The 20707-nt window shown below is 33.6% G+C and overlaps 1 protein-coding gene across 3 annotated transcripts in view; it reads right to left on the bottom strand.

The window, feature by feature from the left end:
• The window catches only part of LOC141406737 (uncharacterized), a 95233-nt gene that overhangs the window by 55464 nt on the left and 19062 nt on the right, over nucleotides 1–20707 (bottom strand). Inside the window, exons 2-3 of one of the 3 annotated variants that reach the window (XM_073992703.1) lie at nucleotides 6384–6497; nucleotides 5919–6305 (exon numbers count right to left, since the gene is read on the bottom strand). The exons of 1 other annotated variant lie outside the window; for it this stretch is intronic. In XM_073992703.1, coding sequence (XP_073848804.1) covers nucleotides 5944–6305; nucleotides 6384–6497 — 476 coding nt within the window. In that variant the 3' untranslated portion in view covers nucleotides 5919–5943. Of the gene's footprint in view, nucleotides 1–5918; nucleotides 6498–20707 lie in introns of those variants that run through there. One more of the 3 variants, XM_073992702.1, reaches the window with a different exon arrangement.

Below are 20707 nucleotides of genomic sequence, written 5' to 3'. Positions count from 1 at the left end.
TACTCGCCTTAGCACAAATGTGGAACGCTGATTTTTGAATGAGGAATTCATAACTATATATAGAAGGTGTCAACGAAGAATTAGATCTGTATGTCGTCTAGGGGCTGAGCTATGGATGCCCAAATTATTAGAAATATAGACGAACGAACAAAAAATAGTTACAAAAACAGGTGGTTAGTATTAATTAATTTCAGTTCTATTTTATCAGCAGCAACATTATCTTTTACGAAATGGTGCTTTATATCGATATGTTTGGCTCGTTTAGCTTCTGTAGTTGCCACGAAGCTTGGTACTCCGCTTCGTTGGATGCAACAGGCTGCTGCTTTTAACTACACCATTACATTGTGCTGTCAAATACTTTCAAGACGTAACCGCTTACAGATTTTCTATCAGTTGCATCTGAAGCCCAGTCAGGATCCACGAATCCAATTATTGTTTCATCATTAGGATTAAATTTTTTATGTGATATTGTTCCCTTCAGGTACCTTACTATTCTTTTCAAGTTATGCCAGTGCAATTCAGTCGCATTTTCTTGATAGCGTGTCAAATATCCAACAGCTAAACTTGTATCTGACCTTGAACAAAGCATCAGTATGGCAATTCTCTAACTCATTTTTTGAGTTACCGACAATTATCGGTAAAATTAAAATGCCAATAATTTCGGTAATTACCGATGTTTTTCGGTAAGTCAGCAACGAATAAAAATCAGCCGTAAAGTTCTAACGATAGCAAGAGTGTTCTCAACTTTTATTTGAACTTTTCATTCATAATTTTGCGTTTAAATGTTAACGATTTTTGTCGGTAACTCAAAAAATGAGTTAGAGAATCGCACTACAGGTACATTAAACTTCCGAGCAATTTACGATATGGAAGATTACACTTACATTCGCTTTCATGCAGCAACTTGGGGTTAGGACTTTTCACGGACTTTCCATAGGACGTTCCTCGGAATTGCACTCTGCCATACCAAATTTGTAGAAAACCTTTTGAAGTTTGGTGCTTGTGAAATTGATATTTTGCTTTTGTTAATCTCAATTTTCAGATCTAAGTAAATTTCAGTACTCCACAATCGGTCGTTTCAAATTTGATGGACAGGTCCTTTTTAACCTTTTCAATTGAGGTCAACTTGGCTCCAGCAATAATCAAGTCATCGACGTATAGAACAATTACCAAATCATCATCGTGAGAATTGCTTTAGAATTTGAAAGATTATTTTTACAAAAAAAAAACACATTGCGGAGTCTTTTAAGAGTCCTTTTGGTGATCAAAAACTGATTAAGTCCCTTGTGTGATCAGAAAGAGACTCAAAATTGACTCCCTCTAATTATTAAAAAAATTATAGCAATCGAAAATAAATCAAAGAGGTCCGTATAATGTGACTATTTTTTCGTTATTTTTTGTCACATTTTGAACATCTGAAGATTGAAGTACACTTAATCAAAAAAATGCAGGTGTTTGAAAAGTGATTAGAATTATGTATCTTCTAATCAGATTTTGCAAAGATAGGTGATTAAACAATGATTATTTTGTTTGGTTGTATGTAATTCTCATATACACTTTGTACAAACCTTTGATATAAATGGCACGAAAATATTAACAGTATTGACAAATACAACAAATGTCCGGGTTTTGCCAAGTGAAATCAAGGCATATTTATATAAGGTAAAAGTGATAATCACCTGTATTTTTACCTTTTTTGTAAATTTGGTTTTCAAAATGTAATAGGGTCTACTCATGAAGTTTGAAACTTCGAAATTTGCTACCATAAAATACTTCTTTTCATCGTAAATAACAATGGCCTACGGCAGTTCAGAATACTTTATATGTACATTTTGATTCAATTTGTTTCTATTTTAGAGCATTTTCAAAATGTATATAATGTAATATTATTTTTTTGACATTAAGTTTTCAATAACAACAATATTGTTTTTGTAAATTTTTTAGTTGTTGTAATTCATGCATATACCCTATTATATTAGAGCTGGCAAAAAATCGATGGCACTATCGATAATATCGATTATTATTTAAAAATCCAATATCGATAGATAGTTTTGCCCATCGATATTATCGAAATAAAAACCCCAACCTGAAATCCATTGAAATAAATAGAAATTTCGCTGCTTTTCGGTTATGTGTGTGTAAGAAAGTAATGGGTAATTTACACGATATGTTTTTCACATATGGGTTGTCACTTTTTATATACAAAAGGAATATGCAAAGTGACATAACATATGTAAAATAACATATCGTGTAAAGTACCCATAAGTCCGTAGTCACACGTACACATTTTTCTGTAAAACAAAATGTTTTTTATATTTTTTATAAAATTAAAGCAGTTGTTTATTCTCCTTTACATTTCGGAGCACTACTTTAGCATAATTTCAAGAAAATCATTGCCATTTCCGCCATTTTCATCTCCAAATTAATGGCGATGACAACTTAACGATAATATCGATAGCAATCGATATTTAAAACATTATATCGAAAATATCTAAAGTATAGTACACATTGACAAGCAAAACTGACAGTCATCGAGGTCTATTTCGTGAATATCAAAGCCTAACTGAAAATTTTTTCTTGTAATCTCTAAATAATACCATATATATTGTATTTCAAAAGTTTTTAGCTAAATAAAAGTTGTTATTTGCCGGAAAATTGTCCTAAAAGTACGCTGACTGTCAGTTTTGAATGATAATGTGTACTCCCCTTAATGTTGGGAATATCGATGGTTTGCCAGCTCTATATATATAATGCCTTGTGTCAATTTTTTAATAACCTATAATTAGTTAAATTTTGATGTAAAACTGACGATATATTATTTGTAAGTACATATACATTTTCTTAATGCTAAGAGACGTTGAATGTAAAAAATACGAAAACTAACTATTGTGCCTGACTTCTGTATCGTCAATTGCGCTACAAATTACTGAAAATGTGCGAAGTATTATGTTTCTTAACGCCGTTGCAATTAAAAACCACGAAGCTGCGTGTTTCAAAACATCAAAAATACGCATTTTCAACACAGGTAAAAAGCAAACATGTATCACGTTTATTTCTAATACATTTATGTAGTTGCATTTTCGAGGAACAATGTACAGTGCCCGGCATAATTATGACAAAATTTACATTGGCCTTAGAAGGCGTGTAATTATTGTCAGCATTCATAAAACGGGATATTAACAGCTTAGGGATTTTCTTTGACCCCTCGGCTAAATAAAAATTAATGGATCAAAGAAATTCCAGCTAAATTTCTGATTAGATAGCCCAATGTTTTAATAGGGAGACAAAAGCAAAACAGCATAAGTATTTTGACACGTCATCTTTTGACATTAATGGTACAACATTTCGTCTCAGTCGCGCAGACAACTGACAACGCAACTCAAGTTTAGTGGCAATACAAGATAGACCCATAAATTATTAACATACAAGTAAAAATGTACTTGACAGTTGTACAGAAAGTTGTAACAAAATTTAAAATTACAGTTTCGGTGATAAATGTAGCTAGTGATTAGATATTGCTGCAGTTATTTGTCTTCTGAACAATTTCGATCAGGGTTTAAAAGCCAGCATCTTAAAACATTAGCATTAGCTGTACACTTCAACTGCTACACAATATTCACACACACGGCTAATTAAGCAACCGAACGCATATTTATTTTTGTACATTTTTGCTTATTTGGTTTTTTACGCCTAATCTTTTTTTTTCGTTAGGCATAATCGACAACCACGCTACATATTTAGCAGTCGGCCGACCATTCGTCGCAGCGAATTAGCCAGAGAGGATGTTTTTTATGATTAGAGTTGCCAACGCAGTAATAAAAAAGATGTTATTTAATGTCAAAATGCTCCCATCATATGGGAGAACCTAAAGAAAACTAATTATTATTGTTTAAAAATAAAAAAAAAATATATATTTTAAACGGCTTCACCAAATATTCACATGTCCTTTGAACGAAAAAGTGGAATTAATTATATCGTGATTTTTAATGCATTACACTGGTAACCCTGATCTCAAAAACAACTGTTTGCTGAAAACATGGCTAAGCCGTTAAAACTATGTTGCTTATTCTCTTTTCTGATATGTGTTGATCATGTGTGCTGCAAAATATGAGTATGCGTGCCCGTTGCTTTTTTATTACAGCAACAATATCAAATAGCATCAGCATCGCTAGCAATATTTTTGTGAAATTTGTTGCTACATGTTGCCGTTGTTCATTGTTGCTAAACATATTTCGAAGAAATTTTAGGAGGCAAAGCTGCAAATATTCGGTGCTTTTGCTAATATGGCGTTAGCATTTTAAACCCTGATTTCGATGTCAAAACAAGTTCTCTATTAAGACTAGAACCTCTGGGCATTAGAAAAAAAAATAACTCGAAGTCATATTTTGCTATTCCACTCGGTTGAAAAGGCATAACTACAAAAATTGCCAATTAGATTTTTAATAAAAATCATTTACCCTGCACAGTCATTTTGGTAGAGCATATAATAGACTGATAAAAATATATTTGAACATAATTCATCTTAAAACACACTTTTCAGCAAGCTAGAGTCAAAAAACCGGGTATATTTGGGTATCTTTGTGAAATAAATGTCCTTCTGATGCTATTTTCATGACCAAATGCTCCCAGGCATGGTAGTAAACTGATCGAGGTGTTACGTATTCATTTGCAGAACACTGCTACTATGGTATGGCTGAATTTTGTGGAGCACGTTTTGAGCGTATTTCGGGTTCAAACTTAAAGGCACTTCCTTCAAATATCACATTTTTAAGAGATAAAATTTTCTTACTCACATAAAAAGTCGAAATCCGCTAAATATTCCGAGATAATAAGAGAAAACCATCGAAAATGTTGTTTATTGATAAATCTCTTGAATATCCCTATATCCTTGAAATATCGATCCGTAAATGGGTCCATAATGGTACAGATGTGTGTGAAATATATTATATTATAATACCGTAATGCCGGGCATACACTATGGGCATGCAGGACAGCATTTGTAATAGTATTAGTAAATTTTGAAGTTTTTGTCAATGTATTTGGGAGTAGTTTTGGCAGGATTGAAATCAAAATAGTTTTGATTTTGTAAATGAACCCCTTTCAATCCTATGAATTTTGTTTATTTTCCAAGTAACCAACAAATAATTCTTGAAAACAACAAATATTATTTGTGAGGAAATTAAAAATTTGGAAAACTTCAACCCAAAATCGAGTTCTGGAGGAAATTTCATCATTTTTGCAATATGGATTGAAGGAATGCCACACACTATTCAATCACACACTTACACAAGGGTTCATCGGTTACTGTCGTGCATGCCCATAGTGTATTCCCTGGCATAACTGTTAATAATCAAAAGTATAAATAAGACATTTTTAATTGTTTAGGTCTAAAAATCAATAGAACAATTTTGTCAAAATACTTATGCCACGCAGTGAAATTTTATTTCCATTACAAATGTGCAAGCGTATATTCGAATTGGTAAAATTTATTACTAATTTTAAGTACTCTAGTAAAGGATTAGCCAGAACATTTTTTCATATTTTTGTAGAAGACTAATCCGTAAAAAAACTAAGCACATAATTTTTTTAAGCTTGTCAAAATAATTATGCCATGCACTGTATGAGTGTGAAACTTAAATATTTTGACGAAGTTTAAACAACACAAAGCAAAGCAGCCTGTATCTACATTCGTTGTCGTTGCCAGATTAATAAAACATTATCCCTGAAGATGTTGGGAAATCCCAAAGAAACGTCGGATAGAAAAATGAAATGGTCTTAATTTTCATTGATCACGAAGACCTTATAGCCCGATAAGACGAAGTCTTAAAAAAATCATAAATAAAAAAAGAATTTTCTTACATTATTCTGCCTACCCTTTCTTTTTACAGCTGTACCATGATTCAAACAATTTGCTGACATGTAATTTCGAATTCTGTATAATTATTATGTTAACAGCAAGTTCATAATTTCTTTCTTAATATTACGCTTCTTATCTTCGTCCATTCGTTTAAGCATAGCTGTTACAAGTTCTCCAAATATAACGTCTTCACAACGTTCTGACGTCGATGAAGCTGGCGCGGATGATGTCTCTCCAGATTTGCTGTTAGGATTGCTTTCTCGACACATTTCTTCAGGCCTTTTTTCCGATGCACCAGCACTATTCGCATTTTGTTCTTTAGCTTGATTATGCACTGCTACGCTGTTGTCGCTACTTTGATTAAATTCCTTACCTTTTCCGTCGTCTGATGATTTTGTAACATTACATTTATCTGCAGGTTCAATGGTATTATCAACATCTTCCACTTCTAGAAACATGTTTTCTTCTTTATTACTTCGCCACTCTGCTACATCATCTTCGGTAATTTCAAATTCTGGCCACTTACTGATTTGTGTTTCATTTTTACGCTCAACGAAATCCATAAATTGGCCATATTTGAAATATTCATTCGCTTGATAACGTTTCAGTAATAAATGCCATCGGATTTTCAACAATTGTTCTGAAAAATATGTTTTTATATATTATTTATGTTTGGGAGGAAATTCCTACATAGTTATGGAACATTGGAAACATTATGCATTAACAAAATAAAACTTGATCAGAAACATTTGGTTAAGGCTTAATTTCTTATATCATATTAAAACATCCAACCCACCTAATGAATTGATCTCGGATCTGTGCTTCGCAATTACGGAGCATTGGTCAACATATTTTCCGTTATCATTTCAGATCCTACATCGTTATTGGGTTCGTAAGTTACACCTTCAAAAGAAGTTAAATTGTGGTGAAAAAATTCTACATCCTCATGAGGGTTAAGATAGCAGCCATACCTTTTAGTTCGGCATTGCGTGTACTTAAAGTTCAGGTGACATGTGATCAATAGATTAGTGACAATAGTAATCTATATAGAAAATTTTGACTATACCAAATTCGATCATTTTTATACCCTACACCACTATGTGGGGAGGGTATTATAAGTTGGTTTTTGCCAAAAAGTTTGTAACGCATCGAAATAATGGTCGTAGACCCATACTTATATATACCAAAATGAATGTCTCGACGAGCTGAGTCGATCTGGCTATGTGTGTCCGTCCGTCAGTCCGTCCGTCTGTCCGTCTGTCCATCTAAACCTTGTAATCACGCTACAGGTCGCAATTTTGATCGGATCGTCACGAAATTTTGGATGTTGATGGGGGTCCCGGAGGGGAAGAAGCCTATTGAGTTTGGTGATGGTCGGATAATATTTAGGGGTCGGAAAGGGCAAAAAACTTGGGTGGATAAAAAGACAATGTTTTTTTCCAAAGCGAATATCTCAGCTTCTATATGGGGTATACCAAAAGCAAAACCTGACAATGAAAGCAGAAAATATCGCCTTTCTAATCATGTAAAGTAGGTGCTCGTAGGTGATCAAACAACGAAGATATCACAATAGTAGCAAATAAAACCCCAATTCTAATTTTTGCGATTTTAATTATATTGACGAATATCACAGCTTTGGTTGAAAATTTTCCAAAAGCAAAGCCTGACTATGAAAGTAAAACATACCGTCTTTACAATGATGCAAACTAGGTCGGCGTAGTTAACCAAATAACGGAGATATCGCAATAGTCGGTAATGCATCCCATTTTTCTATTTTTTGGAAATCACGACCTGTAGCAATTTTGATCGGATCGTCACGAAAATTTGAGGGTTAATGGGGGTCTCACAGATGAAGAAGCCTATTGATTTTGGTGATGGTCGGATAATATTTAGGGGTCGGAATGGGCAAACACTTATTTGGAGAAAAGTCAACATTTTATTTCAAAGCCAATATCTCTGTTTCTTTAAGAGGTATATCAAAAGCAAAACCTGGCCAGGAAAGTAGAAAATATCACTTTTACAACGATGTAAAGTAGGTTGTCGTAGGTGGTCAAATAGCAGAGATATGGCAATAGTCGATAATGCATCCCATTTTTCTATTTTTTAGGAAATCACGCTACAGGTCGCAATTTTGATCGAATCGTCACGAAATTTTGGGGGTTAATGGGGGTCCCAAAGAGAAAGAAATCTATTGATTTTGGTGATGGTCGGATAATATTCAGGGGTCGGAATGGCAAACACTTATTTGGAGAAAGGTCAACATTTTATTTCAAAGCCAATATCTCTGTTTCTTTAAGAGGTATATCAAAAGCAAAACTGGCAGGGAAAGTAGAAAATATCACCCTTCCAGCGATGTAAATTAGGTTGTCGTAGGTGGTCAAATAGCAGAGATATGGCAATAGTCGATAATGCATCCCATTTTCCGATTATTTTGTAATCACGCCACAGGTTGCAATTTTGAGCGGATCGTCACGAAAATTTGAGGGTTAATGGGGGTCCCACAGAGGAAGAAGCTTACTGACTTTAATGTAGGTCGGATAACATTTAGGGGTCGGAATGGGCAAAAACTTATTTGGAGAAAAGGTCTACGTTTTATTTCAAAGCCAATATCTCTGTTTCTTTAAGAGGTATATCAAAAGCAAAACCTGGCAAGGAAAGTAGAAAATATCACCTTTACAACGATGTAAAGTAAGTTGTCGTAGCTGCTCAAACAACAGAGATATCGCAATAGTCGGTAATGCATCCCATTTTTCGATTTGTTTGTAATCACGCTACAGGTCGCAATTTTAATCGGATCGTCACGAATTTTTTGGGAGTTGATGCGGGTCCCACAGAGGAAGAAGCCTATTGATTTTGGTGATAGTCGGATAATATTTAGGGGTCGGAATGGGGAAAAACTCATTTGGAGACAAATTCAAAGTTTTATTCTTTGTGAATATATTGGCTTCTAGTAGGGGTATTCCAGCGGCAAAACCTGTCAATGAACGAAGAAAATATTACCTTTACATTGGTGTAAAGCAGGTTGGCGAAGGTGTTCAAACAAGAGAGATACCACAATAGTCGGTAATGCATCCAATTCTTCTATTTTTTGCAATCAAGCTACAGGTCGTAATTTTGATCGGACGGTCACGAAAGTTTGGTTGCTTATGGGGGTCCCAGAAAGAAAGAGGCATATTATTTTTGGTGGTAGTCGGATTATATTCCCTAAAAGAAATGTTTACCAGTGAAAAGCTTATGAACAGGGGTAGTGGTGTAGGGTATCACATGGTCGGCCCCGTCCCGACTATAGCCTTTGCTCACTTGTTATATACAGCGAGTGTCAAAAATATTCGTTTTTCAATTTTACCAATAATAACACCTCAGTATTTTAGAAATCCCTGCGAAATAACCAAAAATCAAATACTAAAAATATGTTGGCCCTGTGGCAATTAAAAAATGTGTATAACATGGATCCACCGTAACCGTATAATCTAGAATAATAAATAAAAGTTTGTTAACCCTGTTTCCGATGCGTCAAAAATATTCGGTTTTAACGTTTTAAATACTTTGCTAAATAACTGGTTATTATCGATCTTTTTCCGCAATATTAGTACACAGATTAATAAATGCGAATATGCGAACCTTTGATCCTGTGTTCAAAAATAATACATTTTATACCAATTTATTAAATTTATGCGCCAAGGAAAAACGCTATCCAATAAAAGGGAAAATCTGTTATATTTCATAATAAAAAGGGCAGAAATAAACAGAAATTGTACTTATTTTTTAATAATTAGTCGAATATAGTTAAAAACATGTGCAACCGTCACAGTAATATAGAAATAACAGATTTCATTTAACTAATAATTCAGCCAAAACCAATGATTGGGTGGGAAGATAATGGAATATTTTTTTCCTGAAATTGGTCAACGAGTCTTAAATGAGTTTAAGAAGAATGAATCAACACTTACATTCCAAAAAATCATAAGGTAACAAGCTTTACATAGCCTTGTAACACATCTCAACCTGACGGTTTATGCACGAAACAAAGAATCCAGAAGATTCGCCTTGAAGTACATACATAAAAACCTTATGTACATAAGAATTTTGATGAAATGGAGTTAGTTTTGAAGACCTAAGAAGAAAAATCATCATACCACCAAGTTTCCGGCCATTTTGTGTACTTCAGGGATACATGTATTTACCAATGACTTATTATGTGTTACAAGGTTTAGCCGTAATTTTTCACAGGATTCCACTATCTTCTCACCAAATCTTTGGTTTTGGCTGAATTATTTGTTTCATGAAAACTGTTATTCATATATTTTTGAGACTATTGCACATGTTTTCAACTTCAACTTTCAACTTAATATTAAAAAAAAGCAAAATTTCTGTTTATTTCTGCCGTTTTGTACCGAAATATAACAGATTTTCCCCTTTCTAGGATAGCTTTTTTCTTGGCGCCAAATTATAATAATTTGGTATAACTGTATTATTTTTTCAAACAGGAGCAAAGGTTCTATTAGCATTGATTAATATTGCGGAAAAATATCTATAATAACCCGTTATTTAACAAAATATTTATAAAAGTTAAAAAAACCGAATATTTTTGACGAACCGAAAACAGGATTAACAAAATTTTATTTATTACACTGCTCAACAAAATTTAAAAAGTTGAATGTTTCAACCGAAGTTGTTGTTGTTTCTATATGAAATCGGCGAGCTATTTTCAAATCTGGTCACGGGTTTTCTCCATCAGCTCTTGTTCTTGAGATATAGCTCAAAATCGGTTTTTACGAGTTTTGCCCAGAATTTGGTTATTTTCGGATACAAACAAATATTTTTTTTGCGGATTTTTCGACACTAATATATTAAGAAGATGTTGTACGCTCGATACAAAATGTTTTTTGAAATAATTATGGCGAGTATTTATCAAAAAATATAGAAAACATACGATGAATCTTGTAAAAATTGCATATTTTGAGTACTTTAAGCCAAGCATGGTCACATTTGGCACGGCGGTGCCGATGATTTTCGGCAATTTACACGCACACGACCCGAATGCACAGAAAGAGCGTACAAAAGATAACAAATGTTTTGATTTGTTATTGTTTTATAGCTTACGTGAATACAAACTTACTAACACACTGTTATAAGTTGCCAATATTTTGAATACATTTACATTTTCTCCGTTCTCTTTTTGGTCATGCCTGCTTTAAGCTGTAATTACGTCATCGGGGGAAGTCATAGAAGCTTCATATGGATATGCTCAGGGTGTCTACTATATAGTCCTGTATTCAAATATATAACATAAAGTTCATAGCGCCCACGATTCGCCCATAACCTAAAAATCGTCATGAAGACTGCTAAAGGGAAATCATTAACCTGTGATATCATTACCAAATATGCCATTTACTTTTCAATGGCAGTCTTCATGACGATTTTTAGGTTATGGGCGAATCGTGGGCGCTATGAACTTTAAATTAAATATTTGAATATAGGACTATATAGCAGACACCCTGATCATATCCGGAATGCCATATGAAGCTTCTATGACTTCCCCCGATGACGTAATTACAGCTTAAAGTACTCAAAATATGCTATTTTTACAAGATTCATCGTATGTTTTCTATATTTTTTGATAAATATTCGCCATAATTATTTCAAAAAACATTTTGTATCGAGCGTACAACATCTTCTTAATATATTAGTGTCGAAAAACCCGCAAAAAAATATTTGTTTGTATCCGAAAATAACGAAATATCTCAAGAACAAGAGCTGATGGAGAAAAACCGTTACCAGATTTGAAAATAGCTCTCCGATTTCATTTAGAAACAACAACAACTGCGGTTGAAACAAAAGCCGTGTTGACCAGTGTTATTCTAAGTTATAGGGTTGCCGTGAATCATTTTTTACACCCTGTTTTTGTAACTCAAATTTTCCGATTCGTTCGTTTTTGTCACACACAAAAACACATTTTGGTTTTTGTATCCAATGATGTTTGTATGTGCGTGAAAACCAAAAGAAACTTTTGATTTCTCTTGATTTGATTTTTATAACAAACAAAATACAAACGAAAACGTCTGAAAAAGACGATAGAAAGAGACAAAACGTCTTGAGCTGAAATTTTGTTGTTTGTTACAGAATTTCGCTGAAAACGCATGCATACGATGGGAGAGAAATTTTTAGATACTGAAACTTGTAAAAATCCGCCATACGGGCCAATTATCATCTTTCAAAAATGTATTTTGACTCATTACACATTACGATTACTGAAATACAATCGATTACTCAAATACAATCGAATACATCGATATGTGTTTTACTTAAAATATATGTGTTAATTACTATTCGACTATAGCTCGGCCAACCTGATAGGTGTGACCGCGGTCACATGGGGGTTAAATTAACTACGCAAGTGTATAGTGTACTTAAACTATGGGACTACATACTTAAACTACTTAACGACTACTAAGTACAATTTATTTACAACTATATACATGGGTCAAAGCAGCCCTAGATCCCGTTACCGGTGTCATCTGTCTTCCACAATCTCATATTACACGCTTCTTTGATACCATTTTCCTCAGATCGCTGTTCGTTATATTGTTGCGTCCTCGCAATAGCTATTTCGGCCTTGTCTCTAATCTCTTTCATACCATATATATTATATTTTTCTATCTTTTGCTTTATCTCTGGGAACCAATAGTGATCTTTTATTTTCAAATAACACTTTTCTACTCACAGGTGACCCAATTTCTCATGAATATTTCTAATCACTTCAGTTTCCATGTCCTTCGGGACGAAAAATCGTAAATCATCGTTCTAATAACCACCCCATTTACCATATCATATCCATTTACAGGGCCCTGTTCCAATTTCGCCTTTAATTCGATCACGTCCTTATCCTTAGCCTGCGCATAGCTGAAAATCTATATCCTCTACTTCCATAGTTGCTACCCTGCTCTACTCTGGACAACGCGTCCACTTGGGCTATTTTTTCGCCTGCCCTATGAACGATGGTGTAACTATAGTTTCTTTTTGCTAGTGTTAACGCGAGTGAATTACAGTCCGTCACTATTTTAAATTGTATTCCCTATAGGTATGCTCTAAATCTTCGTAGTGAATATATGATTGCTAAAGTTTCTAGCTCGAAGCTGTGGTAACTTGTTTCCGCGACAATGCTTCTCTCCGAGAAGTAGGCCACTGGGTGAAAGACTCCATCATCCTGTTTTTGTATTAGGATAGACCAAAATGATGTGTATTTTACCGCGTCCTCTTCTAGCCTCACATGGTAGAAACTGGATTTCAAATCCATTATTGTGAACCATGATTTTCCCTCATGGTACTCTAAACAGTCCTCAGTTAAAGGAAGAGGATAATAGTCCCTAACTATCATTTTATTAAGTGCCCTATAGTCCACGCACACCCAAATTGGCAAGTCTTCTTTAAAACCCAAATTGGCAATACTTCTTTAAAACCCAAATTGGCAATACTTCTTTAAAACCCAAATTGGCAATACTTCTTTAAAACCCAAATTGGCAATACTTCTTTAAAACCCAAGTTGACAAGTCTTCTTTAAAACCCAAATTGGCACTACTTCTTTAAAACCCAAATTGGCAATACTTCTTTAAAACCCAAATTGGCAATACTTCTTTAAAACCCAAATTGGCAAGTCTTCTCTAAAACCCAAATTGACAACTCTTCTTTAAAACCCAAATTGGCAATAATTCTTTAAAACCCAAATTGGCAATACTTCTTTAAAACCCAATACTTCTCTAAAACCCAAATTGGCAATACTTCTTTAAAACCCAAATTGGCAATACTTCATTAAAACCCAAATTGGCAAGTCTTCTCTAAAACCCAAATTGACAAATCTTCTTTAAAACCCAATACTTCTCTAAACCCCAAATTGGCAATACTTCTTTAAAACCCAAATTGGCAAGTCTTCTTTAAAACCCAAATTGTCAAGTCTTCCTTAAAACCCAAATTGGCAATACTTCTTTAAAACCCAAATTGGCAAGTCTTCTCTAAAACCCAAATTGACAAGTCTTCTTTAAAACCCAAATTGACAATACTTCTTTAAAACCCAAATTGGCAAGTCTTCTCTAAAACCCAAATTGACAACTCTTCTTTAAAACCCAAATTGGCAATACTTCTTTAAAACCCAATACTTCTCTAAAACCCAAATTGGCAATACTTCTCTAAAACCCAAATTGGCAATACTTCTTTAAAACCCAAATTGGCAAGTCTTCTCTAAAACCCAAATTGACAACTCTTCTTTAAAACCCAAATTGGCAATACTTCTTTAAAACCCAAATTGGCAATACTTCTTTAAAACCCAAATTGGCAAGTCTTCTCTAAAACCCAAATTGACAACTCTTCTTTAAAACCCAATACTTCTCTAAAACCCAAATTGGCAATACTTCTCTAAAACCCAAATTGACAACTCTTCTTTAAAACCCAAATTGGCAATATTTCTTTAAAACCCAAATTGGCAATACTTCTTTAAAACCCAAGTTTACAAGTCTTCTTTAAAACCCAAATTGGCAATACTTCTTTAAACCCCAAATTGACAAGTCTTCTTTAAACCCCAAATTGGCAATACTTCTTTAAAACCCAAGTTGACAAGTCTTCTTTAAAACCCAAATTGGCAATACTTCTTTAAAACCCAATACTTCTCTAAAACCCAAATTGGCAATACTTCTTTAAAACCCAAATTGGCAAGTCTTCTTTAAAACCCAAATTGGCAATACTTCTTTAAAACCCAATACTTCTCTAAAACCCAAATTGGCAATACTTCTTTAAAACCCAAATTGGCAATACTTCTTTAAAACCCAAATTGGCAAGTCTTCTTTAAAACCCAAAAGGAAATAGGATCCACAAATGAAGTTGTATTTAGGCGGTTATTTATGAAAATACTGTAAAACGGTTGGGCAGTGTTCCTTCCACATCTGTTTACTCCCATTCATTCTGTTCAGAATCGAATATATAAACTGCAACAATGTCCTTTGCGTAAGGTCAACCTTTTTAATGGCAGCTAGATTCGAGCGTGTCTTACTCTTAAGGTAAGGTCACATTAGGCAAATATTTGCTCCAGCGACCGGCATTGTGCACTTACTGAGATCAAGTGAGTGTTAATAATACATGGAATTTATGCTCACTTGCTCTCAGTAAGCACACACTGCCGGTCGCTGGAGCAAATATTTGCCTAATGTAACTCTACCTTTATCGGCCATCATGCTTCTGTTAGTTGAATTACAGCATACTGTATTCAAACCCCTTGCTAAAGAAAAATTAAAAAACAGGGTCACAAAAATACCACGATCATAATTGCTATACTTATGATCACCATGATAGTTCTTCAAGACCAAGCCAACACCATACCATAAGGCCAAAGAGTATGAGGCATAAATAACGAACCACAATAGACCAAAACCCAGACCAGTAGTGCGATTCTCCAACTCAACAGTGCAACAGTGTTGTCAACTTTTATTTACACTTTTCGTTCATAATTTTGCATTTTAATGTTACCGATTTTTGTCGATAACTCAAAAAATGAGTTAGAGAATCGCACTACAGAGAAGAAATTACGTTTCATATTCAGCTTGCGGGCATCAACAATTGTCTCTCTGTAGGCGTTGATTTCCTTAGATTCACCTTCGAACGCTTTTACCGTGCTTATACCACTGAGAGCTTCCTCATTTATGGTACACGGAGCCTTATCTACTAAAATGTTTAAATTCATTATACTTATTTTCTTAGTTTTAGGTTTTGTTGTAGTTTCTTCAGTTTTTGTTTTAGTTTTTAGTAACATCAGTTCCTCAGTTTAATTTATTAATTTCCATTAGCTTTTGCTGTATGAAATCACTATTTCATTGGTGGAGCGTCGTTCTTTTTAACACCTGAAGTTTTTGAAACACGTCCGTTCAGTTTGCCGATCACACAATGAGCGTCGCGTGACGCGATTATTCATTGTTATCAACCTTTATTCTCTAAAGTGGGTTACACACGATCAATTTTGACTGTCAGTTTTGCTCGTTGGGGGTATAAAACTTTCCACCTTAAATTTCTCGGTATAGCTTCACGTCTTCATATAGCCCCCATAGAACGGTACCTCCGGATTTCTGGTATTTTGAAGGTTGTGGCCTCAATATCCCTCCGAAATTTGGTACTAAGTCTTCCTTGGGGGTATAAAAGTTTCATCTTGAAATTTTTCGATATAGGTCCACGTCTTCATATAGCCCCCATAGAACGGTACCTCCGGATTTCTGGTATTTTGAAGGTTGTGGCTTCAATATCCCTCCAAAATGGGTGAAATTTGGTATTAAGTCTTCCTTGGGGGTATAAAAGTTTCAACCAGAAATTTGTCGATATAGGTCCACGTCTTCATATAGCCCCTATAGAACGGTACCTCCGGATTTCTGGTATTTTGAAAGTTGTGGCCTCAATATCCCTCCAAAATGGCTGAAATTTGATATTAAGTCTTCCTTGGAGGTACCTCCCGATTTTCGGTATTTTTAAGGTTGTGGCCTCAATATCCCGCCAAAATGGCTGAAATTTGGTATTAAGTCTTCCTTGTGGGTAAACAACTTTCCACCTAAAATTTGTCGGTTCAGGCCTTCGTATACCCCCCATAGAACGATAGCTCACGATTTTCGGTATTTTGAAGGTTGAGGCTGTGGTTATACATTTCTCTATTTTATTGACTTGTCTGAAAAGGATTTTAAACAGAAAAATTGTACATACAAACATGTTTGTACCTATTATTGAAATATTTGTTTCATAATTTTGCATATGTCATATGTTTCGATTGCCATTTAATCAGAAGCCAAAAATATGTCCAGTCCCAAAATTTGGCATGAATCGGACCAAAAATAGGGGTTGCATTTCAAAGATTTTCGGAACCAAACGAATGCTTTACTTTTTTATTAAAACCAATTTTAAACAGATTCGTTTGAGTACGAACGATACGTTTGAAAAATATTTTTGGTACAAAAACAGGCTGTTTATTTCCACAGGGCCAACATTTTGGTTTTTGGGCAGGGGTTTCTAAAATACTGAGGTGTTATTATTGGTAAAATTCAAAACCGAATATTTTTGACACTCACTGTACATAATATAGAGCTTAGGCATATTAAGAAAGAGTCCGCTTTCTTAGTGCATCATAGAAAAATAACGAATTAAAAGAAACAAAACAAAACCATGTGATTAGAAAACACTGTAGAAGCATGGTTTAATAAGAAAGGTTAGCTAAAGATTCCTGTCTATTTAAATTTTTTCTTTCGACTGTTCATAAAAAGGCCAAAACAATATACACAATCTTTGTATGTGTTTGCTGTTTGAATTATATACCAAACAATTTTAAAAGCAATCGAATTCAATGGCTTTTAAAATAGTTTTAAGAACATTTGTATGGAAGAAATTTGTCAGCTTTTCATTGAAACAAACATTTTATCATATCCACAACTCGATTATGTGGAAAAACCTTGGACCTGCATTCGTTTTTCGTGTTTTTTTATAAAATGCTCAACATTGGTATTGTAAACAAACCCACTTGTTGCTTTTGTGTTTACTAATTTTGATGTTTTAGGAATTCAGGAAAAACAAGGAGTCTATAGATTTTTTCCATTTAAATCTACCTCTTTACTTATACCATGTGTAGAAGTGGAAATTGTGAAAATAATAGTAGCGTTCCTTTACTTACCTGAGGTTACCATTTGTTACCACTTTTAACCTGCAAAGCGTTTCTTAACCCCCAAAAGTGGTAAAACTGGAAGCAATTTTGAAGAGATAGGGAGAGAAGAGAGCAAAAATACCATTCTCTTCTACCACAGGCTACCAGACAAATTTCTTCGGGTAAAAAATTGTAGAACTGATTTTTCGACATTTGTTTGACGATTATTTGACAATAAAGAAAAAAAAAATGAACAAAAAACAGAAGAAAAAAAGCGAGTGCTGATAAAACAAAGTTAAAAACTGTAAAATAAAAGAAGAAAAGTGAATTTTTATGTTTCTTTTTGGCATTGCTACCAGATGTACCATTTTTTCGTTTCTTTAATTTTCTGGTAATACTGGTCATGATAGAGCAATTTTGACAGATTTCTCTTTTACCATAGACTAATGAATGTATAGACGAAGGACTACTCAATTTTTCCGCGGTCAAGTAACGTTTTTTGGGGAAAATTACAATATTTTCTTGGATATTTTTATCTGAGAATATAGTTCACATCAAAAACTAGCCACATGTATTCTTTTGCCACAAAATATTTTTTAACTTGTATTTTTTTGGCATTTTATCTTGAGTTTCTTGGTCACAAACTCAATTCGAACATACTCGGTGAGAGCATTCCGTCGTCTATACATTCATTAGTCTATGCTTTTACCACTTTTACCATTAAAAAAGTAAAGGAACAAAGCTTTTGTTAATAATTGGTTTCGTTGATCGAGGAATAATGGAAAAGTGCGATTTTTTTTTAAATAAAATGATAAAAAAAATATGCAATTAAATGTGATTTTGTTAATAAAACAATATTTTTATTATTTTTAAAGTCATGTTCACACGAGAGTTTGAAGTACTTTGTTCGCTTCTCGAAATACGTACACGAATTAACCCGTTTCCACGACATCATTCGTAATTAATGTACACACATAGGTATTTTAAACAACAATTTAAAATACAGTGCTGCTCAAAACATTTGCAACTCAAATGCCTATATCACATTTAGACTATTTTTAAGAACATTTTATGTTTTGAAATATATTTATTTTTGCAATTTGATTCTTTATTGACACTACATTCAAGATTTTAAAATGATTATTCAGTTCTTAACGCTTATGTTACAGAAATGTGTGAAATATCCGGGGATCACGTGTTTTAGCCTGCTCAAAACATATGCAACTCCGTGGTTCGAATATTTATTACGTAATTTTTGTTGAGTTTTTTGTATTGATTGGCATAAAATGATTTTTAATCAGAAGAAGGGGGCAAAAAGCTTTCATGGGAAATACATTTTATGCCGCCTATGTTTAATTTTGACAGACAAATATGCCGAAAACAAGACATTTCTAATTTGTTAATAAAAACAAAAGTTATGGTCCGAAATTTGTATAAAAGAAATGAAAATTTTTTATTTCTGAAAAATGTGGATTCAACGCAGTCCAGAAATAAATATAAGAACATGACAATATTTAAAATTGAGCTGTATACCGCGTAAAAAGTACTACAATTGCGATAAGATGAGAAGGAGGGGAATGTACAACTAGATATACTGCAGGGGATAATCAAATAATGATGCGAATTATTAAGCAGATCCCTCAGAGGTCATCAACAGACTTTAAATAAAGGCTTTACATCGATAAATCTAAACAAAACCCTCTGACACATACCATAGATACCGGTGTACCAATATGGGCAAATTTTAGGAAAACAATAATTTCCAAGAAAAGTTCATATTTTCATATAAATTTTGCAAAAAATGTTTGGAATTGATTTTTGGAGTTATAAAATCGAATATTTTTCGTCGACTTAAATCAGTATTTGAGTTATATGACTTTAAAAATGTACTTGATCACCAAGTCGAATGATAATCGAATTTGTCCCCTTATACAAAAAAGTTGACCCAAAACGAAGATGGTGTTTTATATTGACCTGAAGGTATTTTTATGGACAGAGATGGTACTAGAGGCATAAGGTTGAGATATTTATTGGATTTAAAAACTAAACCGACATATAATATGTCGAAATCGCACCATGTACAAACCACAAATGTCATATAAGAGGGTTCTTTGGCGTAATACCGCCACTAAAAATATGTATAACCACGTAAAACTAGCAATTTTTTGCAAATATTTTTTGTGTCCTTATCGGACCCGACCAGCTTAAGTGATCTGAATTCATATAAAAGGTTCCGAGACCCTAAAATGGACTCTACGCTATTAAATATCTAATAACACTTTTGTATTTAATAATTATCCTTAGAGACAGGATTCAAAAGGATATATTAATTTATTTAGTTACCTGGATACCTTTATGATGTGTCCAGATAATAAATAAAATATTAAACTCACAATATGTTATCAAAACACAAATCATATCTTCATATTTTGAATCAAATTTTCTAAGTTGCAAATGTTTTGATCAGGACCAAAAGTGAGTCCGAGCTTTGTTTCGTGTATTTTTGTAAAATAAGTGCAATTATTGCTAATTCTTTTTTAAATCTGTAAAAAGGGTTCAATAAACAATCGACCTACAACAATATTTGCATTTCAAATCTATAAATGACCTCAGGACTATATAAAAAGTGGAGTAGTCATTCCAGTTGCAAATGTTTTGAGCAGCACTGTAGGTATTGCAAACATTTTTATTAAAGAATTTTATTTGTAAAACAAAGAAATTCATATTTTTTAATTTAAGGATTTGGAATAAAATTACACATAAAAAATATTTTTTTTATATTAAACTATTAAATATATCGTAGTTGTCTTGTATGGATAGCACCCTGTTTATCATCAAAGGGCTTAAATTTTACCTTTTTGCTGTCACTATTGATCCAGCACTTGAAAAAGCTTTTTCTGATGATGCGCTCGTTGATGGGATACATAAAAGTAAAGAGGCTTATTTCGCCACATTGGGAAACTCCTAAAAATTTGTATAATATTAGCCATAAATTTGAACACATATACGCTTTGTTCCCGTACTTTTTAATAGTAAAACCCATAAAAGAGAGAAAGAGAGAAAAATTGTTCTCACACAAAAGTCTTTTCGAAAAGTTTGGGAACGCAAAAATGGAAAAAACGTCAAAAAAGCTGGAACAAATATCAAAAGTTTTTAAAGAGAGCGTCATTCGGCGCCATTTTTGTTTAAAGAGA

Source organism: Musca autumnalis, unplaced genomic scaffold (assembly GCF_047663935.1).
Source record: "Musca autumnalis isolate F117 unplaced genomic scaffold, ASM4766393v1 scaffold_5, whole genome shotgun sequence".
NCBI lineage: Eukaryota > Metazoa > Arthropoda > Insecta > Diptera > Muscidae > Musca > Musca autumnalis.
This window is presented reverse-complemented; position numbering and strand designations above follow the sequence as displayed.